General features: G+C 40.8%; 2 protein-coding genes across 4 annotated transcripts in view; one reads left to right on the top strand and one right to left on the bottom strand.

Moving 5' to 3' along the window:
• Positions 1 to 7,089, bottom strand: part of SKP2 (S-phase kinase associated protein 2) — a 33,729-nt gene extending 26,640 nt beyond the window's left edge. Inside the window, exons 1-2 of the mRNA XM_059173802.1 lie at positions 6,855 to 7,089; positions 6,100 to 6,371 (exon numbers count right to left, since the gene is read on the bottom strand). Of these exons, the coding sequence (XP_059029785.1) occupies positions 6,100 to 6,371; positions 6,855 to 6,898 (316 nt within the window). The 5' untranslated portion in view covers positions 6,899 to 7,089. The remainder of the gene's footprint in view (positions 1 to 6,099; positions 6,372 to 6,854) is intronic.
• A 111-nt stretch (positions 7,090 to 7,200) lies between these two features.
• LMBRD2 (LMBR1 domain containing 2) overlaps positions 7,201 to 17,676 on the top strand; it is a 43,901-nt gene continuing 33,425 nt past the window's right edge. Inside the window, exon 1 of one of the 3 annotated variants that reach the window (XM_059173800.1) lies at positions 7,201 to 7,415. The gene's annotated coding sequence lies outside the window, so the exon portion shown is untranslated. Of the gene's footprint in view, positions 7,574 to 17,676 lie in introns of all 3 variants that reach the window. The other 2 variants (XM_059173798.1, XM_059173801.1) reach the window with 2 other exon arrangements.

Here is a 17,676-nt window from a genome sequence, read left to right as displayed (position 1 = left end):
TGCCAGCTTTATTTTAGAGACGGGCAAGACCACTGCTGCCTATTAAGACCAGTTAGTCTCCTCATCTGTGAAATGATAAGGCCGGCCTATGGCTCCACTCTACTAGCATTCCTGGGTGCCTAATCAATGCACCAGAGCTTGGAGCTGGGTGTGAGCCACGGATCCTTGCCCAACAGCCCTGCCTGGAGACAAACTACTCAACAAACACAAAACCTAACACTTCAAAACTGCCATTTACTTGAAAACCCTAAAAATGTCTCAAGCATCTATTCCAGCACACGGACTTAAACACAGCAACCCTGGGCACTCGGTAGGGCCTTTTTACCCAGGAGGAAACTGGTCTCAGCAGAGTGGAATCACCTCACCCAGGTGACCTCAACGACCAGGTGGCAGAGCCAGGAGGCAAAGAGCCAGGAGGCTTTGAGCAGGTCAAAAGGCCACGCCCCGAGGTGCAGGTGCAGACAGAGGAGGTGGATGTCAGGAGGTTGGCCATGGGTGTGGGGGGAGGGTGGGGAACAGGACGGGGACTGTATCTGCAAAGGAACAACAAAGCACTGTTGGTGTCCAGGGATGGAGGCTGGAGACCAAAACCCAGCACACAAACGTAAGGTCCCCATATCAGTACAGGAGTTGTCTTTGAGATGGGGGGAGGGGCTTCAAAAGAAGATGCCACTGTGACAAGAGGACAAGGTCACACAACCAGTAAGTGTCAGGCTGGGGATTCAACCCCACGTCTGACTCCAAATGATGCCCTTTCAACCACAGGAGGCTCAAGTATTCTACGTCCCCCCCTATCCTGAGTTCTTCATGTTTTCTACAATGTTAGGGAAGGTTAGGAATCACACCTGACTTGCTATGGAAAACGAACTCAATCAGGGTGAGGTAGGGAGGGCTGGCCGGAAGAGGGCATCAAACAAAGATCAAGAGATATCAAGTGGGCTTCCCACGGGGAGGAACAATGACCGAGAAAATGCACAGCCTCAGAGGGCAGCCAAGTGCCCAGGGCTCCCTCAGTTTGACCACAGGCCACTGACTGCAGGGCTCCTGGCTGGAGGGCTGAAGTCTGAGAATGGCTGCTGTCCAAGCAGATGGAGCAAAAGTCTGTTCTCCACCCCCAGTGGCTGGGATCCAGGCTTGTGATATGCTTAATCTAATTTTACTTGCCATATTGAATTCTCAAAACATCAACCATCTGCTTCCTGGATGCCTGACTACTCTGCTGTCTGGTCTGTTTGTCCGCACGGATGGAAAAGTCCAGAGCAGGGCTTACTTCCGCTCGCCTCTTTTAAACCCCCCAGGGCTGCACACCAGCCCCATGCAGTAAAGGAAAAAATAATTCAAGCTCAAGTATTCAACTACGTGAAGGCAGTTAAACCTACTTCAGAGCCACGAACGGGGCGAAAACTGGCCGGATTAAGCAAACTGCTGGTCATCATCCTTAGCCACCGTCATTTCCACTTCTCCCTCACGTGCAAACCAGCTGTCCACGTCTGTAACCTTACTGCTGCCCATGCCTCAAATCCTCTGGGGAGAGCGGCTTAGGGAAGAATTTTCTATGTATGAGATCTTCGCAGTCTAGGTTACTCATCTTACTTGGCTTATTTATTTCTTGGAATATCACCTACACTCAGATTCAAGTTAAAATTCCAAATCTTAATCATAAACAAAACGTTGACTCTTGAAAACTGCTCCTCTCCTTAAACATGGATAAACAAACTATACTTGAAGAAAAAGCAGGCACTTGTGTTCACACTTACCTTTTTTTTTTTTTAATTTTTTTTTTTTATGTTTAAACACTTAAACACTTAATGTTTGCTTGTGCTAGCTTGTTTGAAGTATTAACCTAGGCTTCCTTTCTGGGAAAACACAAATGTTCTGTCATGCTGGGATGAGTCTTCCTTCTTCTGCCCACAAATCATAAAAACACCGGACCATAAAAAATTGATATTTTTGGTTTTTGTTTTGTCTAAGTGGGCAGAACTTCAAAAAGCAAAACAAAAACAGGGTCCTCGATGACCCTTCCACCCAGTCCTCTATATCCGTAAGAGACTAGCTCAACCCTGAAATGTGCAGTGCGAACAGCGACGGAGAAACTATGGAAATTGTGACTTTAGAGAACAAGGTATAATATAAATGCTCTATATGGGATCTGAGAGCCAGGTCTTTGGTCTGTTATGGTCACTGCTGTATTCCTAATCTCTAGGAATGCTCAATAAATACTTGTTGAACGAACAAATGGAAGGAAGCTACAGGGCAAAGAAAAGATGCCTCCCAGGGCCCCATAAATATGGCTCTCACAGGGCTGAGCTTTGGGAGCTGTGGGCTAAGATTCACTGGTGACTCATGAAATCAATTTAGTTTGAACAGCACTGTTTGGAAAGAATGGAATGGAACAGGATATTATCTTAGTAAGGGGAAATATAGTTTTGTGAAATTTCTGTTTCTGGCACATGCCCAGGATTACAACGTAAAATACATTTATTACTGGTTGGAAGAAAAAAAAACTGGAGGAAAAATGTTTGCCTGGGGACATTAAAAAGCAGATTCTCAGGAACCAGGCATGATGACTTCTTGGATCAGAATCTCAGGAATTTTGCACTTTGAGCAAGTTTCTTCGGGGATATCAGCAGACACTAAACTTCAGAGTCTCCACTGAGAACCATTTCAGGGTCTAGAATGTCAAGCGGGTTAACAGCCATGAAAAAGCTAATCAACAAATTAGTTCACCAGTGTTTTCATGGCCCTCTTGTTGGTTGGCGGGGGAGGGGATAGGGAGAAAAGGGACCAAGACAGCATTTAATGTCCTCCCTGTGCCTCTTACTAACCTCATGACTGAGTCACCTACTGCCAGTTCCTTCCATCCACTCACCCAGAGGGTCACATAGACCTGTCCTCGTATGGTTTTGCCACACAGTTTTTTATCTTCCCAAATAAAATGATGATGAGGATTTAGTCGCCAAATGTGTGTGAGTCTCGCATGGGACCTGCAGGGAGACTGATGAGTGAAGAACCAGGAAAAACTCATAGCCCAGGGCCCCTGTCATCAGATCACTGCATAAAGCAGGTGTGGCCTCTTCTACCCTAATCCTGGCAGAGCTCTTGCCACCTGTCTTGACAACTGCAGACACCCTCCCCCCAACCCCCCAAGCCGATCATGATCCAGATACACTGGAGGCCCACTGGGAGTCCTTTAGCCCAGCTGTCCCTCCTGCATCAGTGAATCTACCTCCCCACACCAATTAACCAAGCCATATTTTGGGTAATACCATGCACATATGACGTATGCAATTAGTTTCCCTCTCTGCCTCTCTCTTAGGTAGTAACAAACACAAAAACTTTATTTCTCTTTCCTCCTCTCACTTCAGACATGTATATTTGAGGTCAATTTTAACAATCTAGACTTACTGATTGGACCATTTCCAGATCTTTCTTTCCCCAGAGCCTCCACATGTGCTAAGGAGGAGGAGGAGAAAGATGGTTCACATCTACTGGGAATCACCTTGGAAGCCCTTCTGCATCTGGGAAGCCGCACCTGGCTCAATTTGGCCAAAGGGATTTCTTTCCTCTGGCCTCCTAGAGCACTGACTATCTGAAAGCCTCATTGAATGCTACTGTTTTAGCCGCCATCTTTTGCTGTGAGCTTCTCTTAGTATGTATTGTCTTGTCTCCTCAGCTTTACCAAGAATTTTCTACAAACCAGCAACCATCCCTTCATCTTCTATTGTTCCTTGGATGAAAAAATGACTTTTATTTATACGTCTTTATCCGGGTATGACTGTGGAAGGACACACAGTAATCACGCTCAATGTCTAAAAGCCACGGGCACTGGGCAAATGAATCAAAACCTGCTTATCTAAGCAGAAAGTGTCTTTCACCACATTTAGTTGGTCAAGAACCAAACTGCCAGTGCTGCACTCGAGGCACTAAAAATAACATGAGCATTAGACTTTGAGGAAAAAAAAATTCTTACACTAACAAAGTCAGGTTAACAGGATTAAGGACAAAAGAAAAAGTGAAGTGGCTTCAAAATGAGTGTCAGAAATTTTGACCAGATTAACTGGGGTCACTTACCGTGTGTTACATGCACACAGCATGCTAAGAGCTCTATGTGCACTCTCTCACTTAATCTTCACACCAACATATGACGTGGGTATTATTATTCCATTTTACAAAGAAACAAAGGTACAGGGAGCTTAAATAACTTCCCAAGGTTGGTAAACAGCAGAATTAGAATGTCAAGTCAGATCTGTCTGACTTCACAATTCCTTATTGCCTTTCTAATTAATTCACCCCTTCCCGATGTAGATTTCCAGACCTTAATCTGTAGGTTCTCTTTCCCAATGAAAGTCAAAACCCCCAAACAACAGTTTTTTGTTTCTGTTTTTTTAAAGCAAAGCAACCAACCAACCCTTCTTCAAAGGTCAGATGGGAGAACTGAGGAATATACTTATTTACCGTGGCTCTGCACGACTTCATTTCTTTACTCTGTCTCTTCTCCCCTATCACCCACTCAATTCCTGTCTAGGCTTTAATCACCTCCTCTACAGACTACTTTAATAGCCTCCTAATTTTGTCAACTCTAATGTCAGAATTCATCCAGAATCTGAGCACAGTTATCACCATTTCCACACCTCTTAACAAATCTCTAAGCTTCTACGCTTGACCCCGCCTACAGTTTAATCCCAACACATCAGTGTGTCCTTTTAAAACGTCCTATCACAACTCTGTTCACCACCACCTCCAGCCCCATCTCCCACTACTCTCCCCTTTGCTCATTCCATATATGGCTTCCTTCTTAATTAATCAGACATGACATGCTTCTGCCCCAGGGTTTTTGCACTGACTTTGTCCTCTGCTTGGAGCCCTCTTCTCCTAGATATCTGCATGGCACATTCCTCACACTTCCTTTATGCTTTTGATTAAAAAGCTTGTGTCTAAGTGAGGCCTTCCCTCCATACCCTACTTAAGGTTGCAATCCATCTTCCCACCCCCAGAACTTCCAATCCCTCTTGGCTTATTCTGTACTTGATTTTGGCCACAGCATTTATCACATTCTAACATACTACAAACCACCTTTATTATGTTCCTTGCATCCTCTCCCTTGAACAGAAATTTCACGAGGGCAGGAATGTTTAGATTTTGTTTGCTGCCTTATCCCCAAGATCAAAAACAATGCCCCCACATAGCATGTGCTCAGCAAATATTTGCAGGACTGTTTTAGATGATTTACTGGCAAGAAAAGCTGATAACCCCAAGTCATTGCACTGTGTTTACCCTATCACTCTATGGCTTTTTGTACTTTTGGGGCTCTGTTCCACTCTGAGAGGCACTCATCCCCAGAAGGCTGGGGATGGGGATCTATCAAAGAGGGAAATGATATGGTGAGTTCTACATGTCAGTCAGTCCACTCTACTCTGGGAGTGGGTCTGGGGAGGATAAGACTGGAATTATGAGTCCATTCCAGTATTCAGGCAAGAGATAATGAGAGTTTGAAAAACATCTAGGAGACAAGACGGAAAGATTTAATGACTGGCTGGATGCTGGAAGGGATTGATCCTTAGGTTTCTGGTTGGGTGACTAAACAGATAATGCTGGCAGTAATGTAGACAGAGCATACCAGAAAAATCCACTTGGGAGGATCCTGGAGATATAAGTCCCTACACTAAGTTTAACACTCGCTTTAGCAGTCCTTTGAGAAATAACTAAAGCAATTATGGCAACAAACTCAGTCAAGGCTATACAGCAGCAGAATATAAACAACAACAACAACAAAGTCCTGCAAGATTACTGCTTATGTCCCCATTTATCAGTGGCACCGAGCTGGTCTTTGAACACGCAGATTCCCTTCAAAGGAAAGAGGCAGGAATGTCTTCTGGGTTAAAATTTCACATAGGTTAAAAGTCAACTGTGCACCTGAAAATATAACCTACCAAGATTCCTTCAGATTTCAGTGACCAGTTGTCCCATTTCTTTGAAAAACGACTTCAGAAGTAGGCAATTTTAAAAGCGTGCCTTCCTAAAGATCGCTGAACAAAGATTACCAATAAAATACTTCAATCCACCTCTTATGTGACCGACAGTTTTACCCTCATACCTCACCTGGAAAGCTGTCTCGATTTAGCTTAGGTCTGCGGACTATCACGAAGTCCTTTTCATTCCCCTTGCTTTTCAGCCGTTTTCGGGGAGGGCTCTGAGGGTGGGCCAGGTTGGAAAGCAGTTCCTGGGGGATATTCTCACTGTCCACCTCCTCCTTCTCCAGGGCCGAGACCCCCATGCCTGAGAGCAGTTCAGAAGTCTTGCTAGAATCCCATCCCCACGTGAAGCTGGTAGTAACGTTGCTACTCTGGTCGGGAATCTCCTGGAGGTGTTTCCTGGAAAAATGCACAACAGCCCCGGTTTCTTTCAAAAGCATACCCATAAGTAATTGAAAGGCCTAAATGAAACTGCAAATTATGCAAAGAATGCACGGAACTTTCACAGCGTCTCATGGAATCGCTTTTTAAGTGCCGGCGGCGAGTTTCTAAGAAGGAAAGAGAAAATAACCGAAAATCAAAAAGGCTTTTGGATTTACGATCACGGGGAAGGCCTCAAGAATGTCTTAAAGTGGAGGGAACACACGAGCGGGAGGGCACAACGATGAAAACGGCAGCAGGAAAGCTCAACAAGGAAGGCAAATAAAACCGCACGTTGATCACCGCACTAAAGCACCCAGCCATCCACGCCTTCCCAAAGAAGGAGCTAAGCAACTATTCACGTTACAGCATTTGTAACAATATCAGCAAGCAGCAATGTTCGCGGCCTAAAAGAATTGAGATGGTTCACTCACTCGCCGCCCCCTTTTGCAATCGGGTTACCTGTGCATGGCGTCCACAGGTTCTGGAGTTTTAAATGCGTGCATTAACTGCAGAACCGCTAGCCTCCGGGATTCCCGCTTTGGCGCGCGGCGGCTCACGGCGTGCAGCTCCGACCCCCAGCAGCAAGACCCGCGAACTCTAGCAACGTTCCATCTTCGCCGCGCGCGCAGGGCTCTTCTACTCGCTCTGCTCCGCCGCAGCCGTCTGCGGCCTCGCTGCCTGCTGGGAACTGTAGTTTCGGCTCTGCCTAGGCCGGCAGGCTCTCCTCTACTTCCTTCCTCGCTACTTTACCCGCCTTCGAGATACCCACAACCCCCCGCGGCTGCGAGGCTGGGCTACCCACAGGGGTAGGCGGGGAAGCGGAAGTGGGCGGTGCTCCGGGTGGCTGGGAAATGTCAGCCGCTTGACTGGGGACGGGTTTTCCTCATCACCCCCGGAGCCTGCAGGCCTTTTAGCGATCGTCACCGCCGTGGCCTCGGACTGTAGGTCCCAGATCCTGGACGGTTGTGGCGAGCGCGGAGTTTCCCGGTCCTTCCAGACGCTGTCTGGCAAGATCGGACGGTCAGCCTGATGGCGAGAGCGTGAGGCACTTTGGGGTCTGGGGTCTGAGGCCGAGCGCAGGCGGAGATCGAGAAGACCTCGGAGACCCCGAGCAGCCGCTACCGCGGGCCTACGTTCCCGGCCACTGGTAGGAGGCGGTAGCCGGGTCCGCCGGCCAGGTGAGAGGATGCGGGCCGCGGGCGTCACACTCGCTGTCCCCTCCGCCGGGAAGCTGCTTCCTCCATCGGGGAGAGAGTGACCCTTAGCACTGGGTCCGTGCACAGGATTCCTTCCTCAACAGTAAAATAGGCACCGCGGCTTCGAGGCTTATCTTGAGAACACGCTTGGCGTGAGGGTCAAGCCAGATAACGCTTGTGGAAGCGTAGTGTAAAGTGGAGCGCAGTTCGAGCGAGAGGCGGGGGTTTGATTTTAGGCGAGCGGGAGAACACAGGGGTTCCTGTGCGCGGAGGGAAAGCGGCGCATCCCCTCGCAGCCGTGACGAGCTTCACAAATGCCAGCACGGGAACAAATAAGGTGGCCGTGTGTTTGCAAAAGCGCAGCGCTGCGGGCCACCGGCGAAGCCATTCGGTCACCTGCGTTCAACCGGCTACGTCTGGTGGCGTCGCCGTCTAAGAGCGAGCTGCTTTTTAGCCCGTCTCCTCCGGGAAGAGTTTGGAGGCGGTTAGAGGAGGGCGTGTGCCATGTTCTGAGGTAGGATGACCATGCGAAATCCATTGTGCACCCTGTACCATAACCGTGACCCCTGGGAAACAGTGGAAGAGAGGAGGGGAATAAAATCCAGCCCTCATAAAAACGGAGAGGATTTATTAAGTTCAGAAGTAAGCAGACCCACGTCATCACAAAAATATTAAGAGTTATTACTTCAGTAGGCAGTACGACATGCCTTAAAAACAAACAAACAAACAAACAGTATGACATACCATTAAGAAATGATTTCGCTGTGTGCTGGAATTAAACCTCTCTTGCCGGGGTATGTGTTGGTTTCAGGCTCGGTGCTTAGCTTGAGAAGGGACCACTTCTTGATTAAGGTATTCACGAATCTTTAGGGGTTTTTTCTTGAAAATAAGTGAAATTGGTGTAAGGAAGGGATATGCTCACAAGTTGATTTAAACTAGGTAAAAATACTAGGCTCAGTGTTCACAATTCATTAAACTGATGTTAAGGGAAATGCTGTTAAGTGCAGTATTCTGACTTTTTATATAAAGTTACCTTTATGTTACTTTGGCTAAGGAGAAAGCAGTTGCCTTCCTTTGAAATTTGCATCCTTTTCCTTAAAATTGCAACTGATCGGAGATCGTCATTGTATATTTTAAAAAGTTATAGTCTTAAAGTAAGACAGAATGTATACACTAATGGAGGAGAAAGAAACAAGGAAAAAAATATTTTAAATGCCATGATGACAATAAACAAAGTTTTGATATATAAAGTAGATCTTATAGATAGGAAAATCTAATGGGATGGTTTTAAACTTAAAGATGAGAAATATCCTGGTAGTAGGTTTCAGCAAGTAGTTTCCTAGGAACCAGGTAACATTTCTAGTTCTCAGAATACTTGAAATAGCTGAATTGATGGACAGGAAGCCCTCTGTAGGACTTCAGAGAAAGCCTGTCAACTTTGAAAATCAGTCTTCAAATTCTAGAAGAGATATTTTACTAACAGTTTGCCCTGGTAACAAAAATACTTTAGCTTGCTGAAATAGGAATACTTTTTTTTCCCCTGCATTATTCTAATCATGTCTGTTTTCTTTATATAGTAAATAAAAGTTTAAATTGGTACATGGGAGTCTGATATAAGGAATTGTGTCTGTTGAAGAGATGAGATTACCAGCTACATAGATATTGCAGTCTGGTCTCTTCAAGAATTAAATTGTGTTTCCTACTGATATGGATTTTTTTTCCCCTGGTTAATTTCATTTATTTAATCTTGCTCTCAAGAAGCAAGGTTAAGCATACCCACCTTCCATTTAGAGAGGTGTAACTTAAATTTCTGAAACTAGAATTACTAGATCAGTATCTAGGACAAATGAATTACGATTTTTTTTTAATCTCTGCAAATGACATTAGAGAAGTTTTTAGTACTCTTTGGAAGCTTGAGGTAGAATACAGAGCAACTTTGTAAATTGGGAAAGTGTTTGTTGTCAAAGAGACAAAATGGTCAATATTACAAGGGCACAGGAGGGGCCAAAAAGGACTGGAAACTATATTTCACTGTAAGCTATGTGTCTATTTTGCAGTATATTAGTGTTCTTTTTGAAAATCAAATACAACAAAAGAGATTGTATTTAAATATAAGAGTGATGTGCTTCTCTCTTTAGTTCCATCAAAGCATGAAATAAATCTTATAGATTTCTTTATTATTTATTTATTTATTTATTTATTTAATTTTACCTGTTAGTTAGCTTGGGGGAACAAAAGACCAACAAACGATTATATAGCAAGAAGTTTCTACCTGCCAGTCAAATTTCAAAAGTATCTTTCCTACATTATTATTAAGGTAGACCTTTATATCTCTGTAGTTTATTGCTATCTGTGATGGACAGATTGGAGCAAGAACAGAAGGGTACTTTCCCTATTCTAATTTGCTCTGTGTTTTCTTTTCTATCTTCCCCATGTAAATTAGAGTCATATATTACCTGTAAGTAATATAGCATTCTTACCTGGGAGGTGAAAAGACTTCACTAAATTCTGTATTAAACATGACTTTTCTAGCATTCTATCTTGATATGTCATTCTATCTTGATATGTCTATTGATATTCTAACTAATAGAATGTTTCTTTTTTTTTCTTTTCTTCTTTTTTTTAAGTATTTTTTTTAAAGATTTTATTTATTTATTTATTTATTTGTGAGAGAGAGAGAGAGAGAGAGCGAGCACAGGCAGACAGAGTGGAAGGCAGAGTCAGAGGGAGAAGCAGGCTCCCTGCGGAGCAAGGAGCCCGATGTGGGACTCGATCCCAGGATGCTGGGATCATGACCTGAGCCGAAGGCAGCTGCTTAACCAACTGAGCCACCCAGGCGTCCCTAATAGAATGTTTCTAATTTATTCACTGTGAAAGCCAAACAGAAGAAATTTAAACAATTTAAATTGCATTAAGAAGGTATGTCTGGATTTGAAAAAAGACTGTAGTATCCCAGTAGTAGTTAGGATGAATAGGTTTGAATCCCAACTTTGCCACTCATCGGCCGTGTGGGAATGTGGACAAACTACTGGCTCCCTCTGTACCCTTTTCCCCTCTATTAAACAAGGATACTGATAGTCCTTTCTTACTGATTTGTGCGGTCTAATCTGATAAAGTATGTTAAGAGCTCGGGTAATGCTTGGCATCTAGTAAACTCATACTAAATGGTAGCTGTTCTTTTTTAAAAAATTGTTTTATTAAGAAGGGTTCTAAGGATTATCCTTTAACTATCAAAATAAGTCTTGTAATCTCTTTATGTGAAATCTTTAAGAAACCATTACAATTCCAATTGTTTTCTGCTTACTTGCTTACGTGGTTGCTCCCTTTCTCTCTCTCTATCTTACCAAAGGTTAAGCACTTTGTACATGTCTTTCTTCAGAAGGGCTTGTCACACTTTGGAATTCAGTTTACCTGGTTGGTTTAGCAACTCAGCTCATTTTTGGAGCGTGGCTTCAAAAAATATTACAACTATTTTGTATTTTTAGACTGGGCACCACATTCTCTTGTGGTATTCTGTGTATATCCCAAGCTGAATCCTCCTTTTACTTGGAATCCTTAAACAGGGACTGATGGTGGTTATATTCAGAAGATTTCACTTTCTTTTGGTAGTAGTAGACAATTGTTGACTTTCACAGCACTCACATGTAGTTGTGATACTTTTGGTTTTTCATTATTAAGATCTTGAGTTGTCTGCTAGTTTTTATTATTTCACATATCTGAATAAAGATACCTACTTAAGTTAGCATAGTCTGACTCTCATATGTCATGAGGTTCTGGCTAGAAATTTTTCGTTCACCTTCAGAACCTTAGTTTTAGACAAAAGTTTTGTCTGTGTTCTTTTGTTCAGTTGCTACCACAAGTCTTTCCTTTCATCCTTCCTTGTCTTTTTCAAGATACGTGGGGGATGCTTCAAGTTCCAAAATTATCTTAACCTGTAAATTTTCCAGTTAAAGTGTGTTTAGCCTAAAAAAAGTACTTGGTAAACAGTACCCCAAGGCAGTGATATTAATGAGCTAATTATGAAAAGCATTTGAAGATTTATTTATTTATTTATTTATTTGACAGAGAGATCACAAGTAGACAGAGAGGCAGGCAGAGAGAGAGAGAAGCAGGCTCCCTGCTGAGCAGAGAGCCCGATATGGGGCTGGATCCCAGGACCCTGAGATCATGACCTGAGCCGAAGGCAGCGGCTTAACCCACTGAGCCACCCAGGCGCCCCTGAAAAGCATTTGAAAGGCATTGTACGGTAACTTAATAATTGGTAGGGGGCTAAATTGGATTTTATGGTGTTTAAGGACTTTCAGAACTAGTATTCTGAAAGGTAGACTAGGTCTGGACATCAGACACTAAAATTATAATGAATGAACTGGCATTTTGATTTTGAGTAAAATCTACTTTTGCTGCTGTGGTGTTAAGGTCAACCTATGATAGCTTTGAATTTCTCTTTCAATTTCTAATCACATGGAACCGAATTTTGATTTGCCTCCAAATTTTGCATATTCTTCTTTGATTTTTGCCAGTTAGCCTAAACACGTTATTTTAATATTTGAGGAATATTACTAGAAGGACCACTTTTGTAGTCAGAGGCATATTTCCTCTTTTGCCCTTGAGAATATTTTTGCACAGCTGTGCATGGTTGCAGGTCAGCAAATGATCCATTTTAATCCACTGCCATTTTGTCACGTGCCTAGAAGAATGGCATTGTCTTTCTACATGACATTGGTGTATCTAACACACCTTCTTGACATGGCTCTTAGATATGTTCTGTCCCTTTACAAAAGAGTTGAAGGGGTGTTTGGGCTACCTTGTAGACCTAAAGAGGTAATCCCAATTTGTCAAGAGAAGCTAGGGGAGCGGTTTCTTGGAGCAAAGATCATTTTTTGTTTTATAAGAATCAGGGTGGGCCCAAGCTGTGGTAACCACAGAGAATGAGAAGCAAAAAGCATTTGGTATCCATTCATATTTTGGGAGGATAGTGGGAGAGGAAACTGTTTAGTGTAAAGCTTTGCTTTGAGACTATTGAAGCAACTAGTTATCTTCTAGAAGCACATGATATGAAGGAGGTAGAGATGAGCAGCTAGCATTTTTGAGGACCTGCTCTGTTTCTTGAACTCCTATTTGGTGTTTTACTTTTGTGTCTCATTTGATCTTCATAGCAACCTGTGTGAGATGATTACTTATCCTCACTTAACTGCTTAAGTTGCATAAAATTATACATTGGGATTTGGAACCCGGGTTTACCACATTATAACAAAACATTTGTATTTTAAAATAGTTGTAAGTTTAGGCGTTTAACACCAGCAGCAGAATTTCTCATTTCCTCATTTCACTTTCATATTACTACATTGATTTTTAAGTAATTTTAAAATTACAAAATAGTAAATGTCCATTATTTAAAATTAAAAGCCCACACAAACACAAAAGCACAAAAAGAAAATAGAAATAATCTCTTTACTATTTTATGACAACCACTGTTAGCATTTTGGAGTATATTTGTTGCATGTGTTTCATATGTGTACTCCGTTAGACCCCAACCATGTCCCTTTTGACATCTCTAAAGTCCCTGTGGATTTCACCTTTCCTCTAGGCTGGGGGAATCTGGTAGCCTCCTTGAATCACTGCCTGCAATTGAGTTTTGCTGTTACGTAGCCCTTGACTCAACGTGCAGGAGACTCAGCGCAGATCCCTGCTCCCATGAGTCATGGACAGGTTAACAGGATTAGTGATTTATGAAGCCCTTGGCTGCTTTTTGCAAAAAGGGAATGGACAACAATATGACTGGAGGACATTTTTAAGACTTCCTGGACTATTTAGTACAAACAATGTTGTTTCTATGTTTTCATGTTTAAGTAATGCTGCCATGAAAAGTAACATTATAGATAAATCTTTGTTCACATTTTGGGTTTTCTTTAAGTTCTTTGAAGAGGAATTCCTAGGACAAAAGATATGTACCTGTTTTAAGGTCTTTGATATATATTGCCAAATTGCTGTATTCCCTGTGGTGAATTTTTTCAATAAACCAAACCTGAGTTGGTTGGTTTATTTTTATTAGATTTTAATTAACAGTGACTTTTATGAATTTAAGATCGAAGTAATTAGATCAGGTGGAGGATAAGGTGCACTTAGCTTTGGACACAAAGTTTTTCAGTTGAAATAATCAAAACAAGCTATAGGATATAAGATTCACAAAGAACCTAGGAAAGTGCTATCATTTTGGACTGTAAAAAAATAATTCCTCACTTGTATTTAGGTACAAGGTCAAAGATATAGACTTTAAAACTCTTATTTTCTCATCTCAGATTAGGGAAACCCCAATTTTCATCTCCAATTTAATGGGACCCCAGGCTTAACCTTGTGTCATAACAAGATAACTTGAGTTCAGCTTGAACAGAAATAGATGGTTTGATAAACAGAATAATAGACCCTCATGGATATCTATGCCTTAATCAAGTGAGGAATTATTTTTCTACAGCTTTGGTTACTGATATAACTAGATTATTCCGATTTTCCTAGTGAGGTCAGATGAGCTCTTTAAAACATTTTCTCCCAGCTAAGGGTAGAAAAGAAAATCTGAGATTCCAAGGCTGAGAAGGATTCAACAACCCATTGCTAGCTCTGAGATACACTGGGCCACATGCAAAGACTGGAAAGAGGCCTCTGGAGTTAAGGGTAATTGCCAGCCGACAGTCTGCAAGGAAATCGGAGTCCTGGTCCCATAAACACAACAAACTGAATTTTGCCAACAGCCTGAATGAACTTAGAAGTACATTTTCCCCCAAAGTCTCCAGACATGAACACAAACTTGCTGACACCTTGATTTCCATCTTGAGGAATTTAGTTGAACCAAGTTGTACCTGGATACCTGACCCACAGAAACTATGATATAAGAGTGTTGTTATAAGCCTCTAAGTTTATAGAAATTGTTTATAGCAGGAATAGGAGACTGTTACACTGAGAATGGGAAGAGATGTAACCAAATCATTTCTTTATTACTAGAATAAAGGATCCATAATTCTGTTTATTCTTCTACAAGATTTTAAAGCACTATGAATCAGACCAAAAAATTGACGGCCATTGTAAAAGAATATTAGTAGCTAGTAGCAAGTTCATAACTGATTTTGTTGTTTTCTTATGCCCATGACTTGCCATCTGTTTTTGTCTTCATATATTTCACTTTTATCTTAGTTTTCTTCATGTGTATTATAATAAATGTAAAATATATGGATTGAGGGTTTTTTCAGTTAATATTATAGTAATTTTCTAACATTATGAAATAATCTTAACAAATATCATTTCTTACACTTCAATAATATTCCATCATCTGCTTCCGCCATATTTTAGCATTTCCTTGGTAATTTCTGATACTCCTTTTTTTAATGATTATCATATTCCTTGGACTGGACGATTTCAGGAAAATAAATATCTAGGTCAAACCATGAAGGGATTTTCAAACAATAACTGCCTTACATTTAAATTCACATTGAATTATGTTTTTTCAAAAGCTGGATCTTGAAAGAGGTAATGGTTCTTATCAGCACATTCTACATTGAGCTATCCACTTAATCTTTTCTTGGCTTACAAAGAAGATTTGACTTACTCTTACTGTGATAGTATAGATATTTTTCATAGAATATGAAATTCAAAATTTTGAGTAGTAATAATGACAGTTTTAATAAGTCTTTGAGTTTTAATAAGTATTTGTGTTATCAATTTTGGAGATCATAGCAGGAATTTTATGTTGCCTTTGTAGTCAGCATTAATAAAAATAGTGTGTGTACCAAAGTATAGAGTAAGTTTTTTATTCATTTATTCATTCAACAAATATTTTTTAAATATCTACTCTATGCTAGACACTATATTAGAGACTGGGGATATAGTACTGAAGAGTAAGTCTGCTTTCGTGAGGTGGGTGGAGGTGGGGAGGAAGGGGTTTCAGGGAGACAAAAATGTAAACATACATTATATTAGGTGGATAAGTGCTTTGAAGAAAAATGGCAGGATGTGGTCATTAGTGATGAGAGGAGGTCAATTTTAGATATTTAAGAAATATGAAAATATTGGTTGAAATGCACAGAGGAATAGAAAGTACTTCAACAATATAAAGAAATAAGAAAATAGTTTATTATGTATGTTTTTTGTTTGTGATATTCCATGTAAGGATATTTCTTACATGAATTTAAATTTAGCCAGTTAAAACCCCAAACTTTCTTTGTTTTATAACTGGTTTTGGTTGGAGATGTGGATTTGAAGTATTTTATTGATTACACCTTTTACTCTGCATCACAGCCTTGTTTCTCTGTTGAGATATTAATTCCTTGGAATATTGTAGTTAGTCCATAGACAAACAAAAATGCCTAAGTTTGATTTTACAAAGGTGAAAAGAACATATTGCATTCAGTTAGTAAAGGTAAATTATTTTAGGGTTGCCTGGGTGGCTTAGTCGGTTAAGTGTCTGCCTTTGGCTTGGGTTATGATCCCAGGGTCGTGGGATCAAGTTCTGCATGGGGCTCCCTGCTCAGTGGGGAGCCTGCTTCTCCCTCTGCCTGCTGCTTGTGCTTGTGCTGCTCCCTCTGCTTGTGCCCTCTCTCTCTCTCTCTCTCTCTGACAAACAAATAAAATCTTTAAAAAAATGTAAATTACTTTATAGGAGTAGAGAGATAAACCATTGCTGATGTATTATTGGCATTTATAATTAAAAATATTCTCATGTATGACTTTATTCAATAATCATTGATAAATTCTTCTGCATTTAATGGTAACTTTCTTTAAAGAAAATAAGATTTAGATAGATAAATGGAAAGTGGTAAGTATGCAATTGACCCTTGACAATGCAGGAGTTAGAGGTGACAATCCTCTGTCCAGGTGAAAATCTGTGTATAACTTTTGACTCCCTGGAAACTTAACTATTAATAGCCTACAGTCGACCAGAAGCCTTGCCATAACAAGAACAGCTGATTAACTCTGTGTGTATATGTGTGTGTGTGTGTGTGTGTGTGTGTGTGTGTGTGTGTGTGTGTGTTTTACTGGATGAACTTGATATTTATTTTGTAATATGAGTATTTTTGAAATATAATAATATTCAGTGCTATATTTCAGGTATACAACATAATGATTCAATATACATTGTATATATATTGTATACTCACAATAAAGTAAGCTACAGAAAAGAAAATGTTACTAAGAAAATCATAAGGAAGAGAAAACACATTTATAGTACTCTATCAAAAAAATCCACATAGAAGCAGACCCACATAGTTCAAACCTATGTTGTTCAAGGGTCAACTGTATTTTGTGAAGCAATAAATAAATCAGAATTTCAAGTTGTTACATTTGTTAGACAAGATTATCACCAAAAAATAAAACTGTTTCAAACAAAGGAAATGTTACTTTCAAATGCTCTTTTTCATGCTTTCTCTCCCTCCTTTGGAATATTTTAAGTAATGGGTTATGGATGACTTAGAAAACTTTATTTTAAAAATACCTAATTTTCTAGGATCTAGTCAGTAGTGTATTTATATAAAATCTCTGTTGGGACTTAAAACCTAAGGAACAAACTCCAAATGACACCATTAAAACTATTCTCATATAGTATACTTATATTATAATATTTTTAGAAGTAGTGTAATTTTCATTAAGTTAACTTTTTTTTTTTTTTTAAAGATTTTATTTATTTATTTGACAGAGAGAAATCACAAGTAGATGGAGAGGCAGGCAGAGAGAGAGAGAGAGAGGGAAGCAGGCTCCCTGCTGAGCAGAGAGCCCGATGCGGGACTCGATCCCAGGACCCTGAGATCATGACCTGAGCCGAAGGCAGCGGCTTAACCCACTGAGCCACCCAGGCGCCCTCATTAAGTTAACTTTTTTCCTGAAGATATAGTTTACGTGAAAGTTTTAAGATCGGCTTTAAAAAAATAAGATGTGTATTTGAGAATAGGAATTATCCTTTTCCTTTTATTTGTAGTTCAATGTAAAAGCCTAACAATTTTCCAAAGAACTTATAAATACATTAATAAGCAAATTTTTAGGACACTTCCAAGTGGTTATTTCCTTTGTTAATGCTGCCTTTTTTTTTTTTTTTTTTTCTT

The sequence above is a fragment of the Mustela lutreola genome, chromosome 5, assembly GCF_030435805.1.
Source record: "Mustela lutreola isolate mMusLut2 chromosome 5, mMusLut2.pri, whole genome shotgun sequence".
NCBI lineage: Eukaryota > Metazoa > Chordata > Mammalia > Carnivora > Mustelidae > Mustela > Mustela lutreola.
The sequence above is the reverse complement of the archived record's forward strand: the minus strand, read 5'-3'. Positions and strand labels throughout refer to the sequence as shown.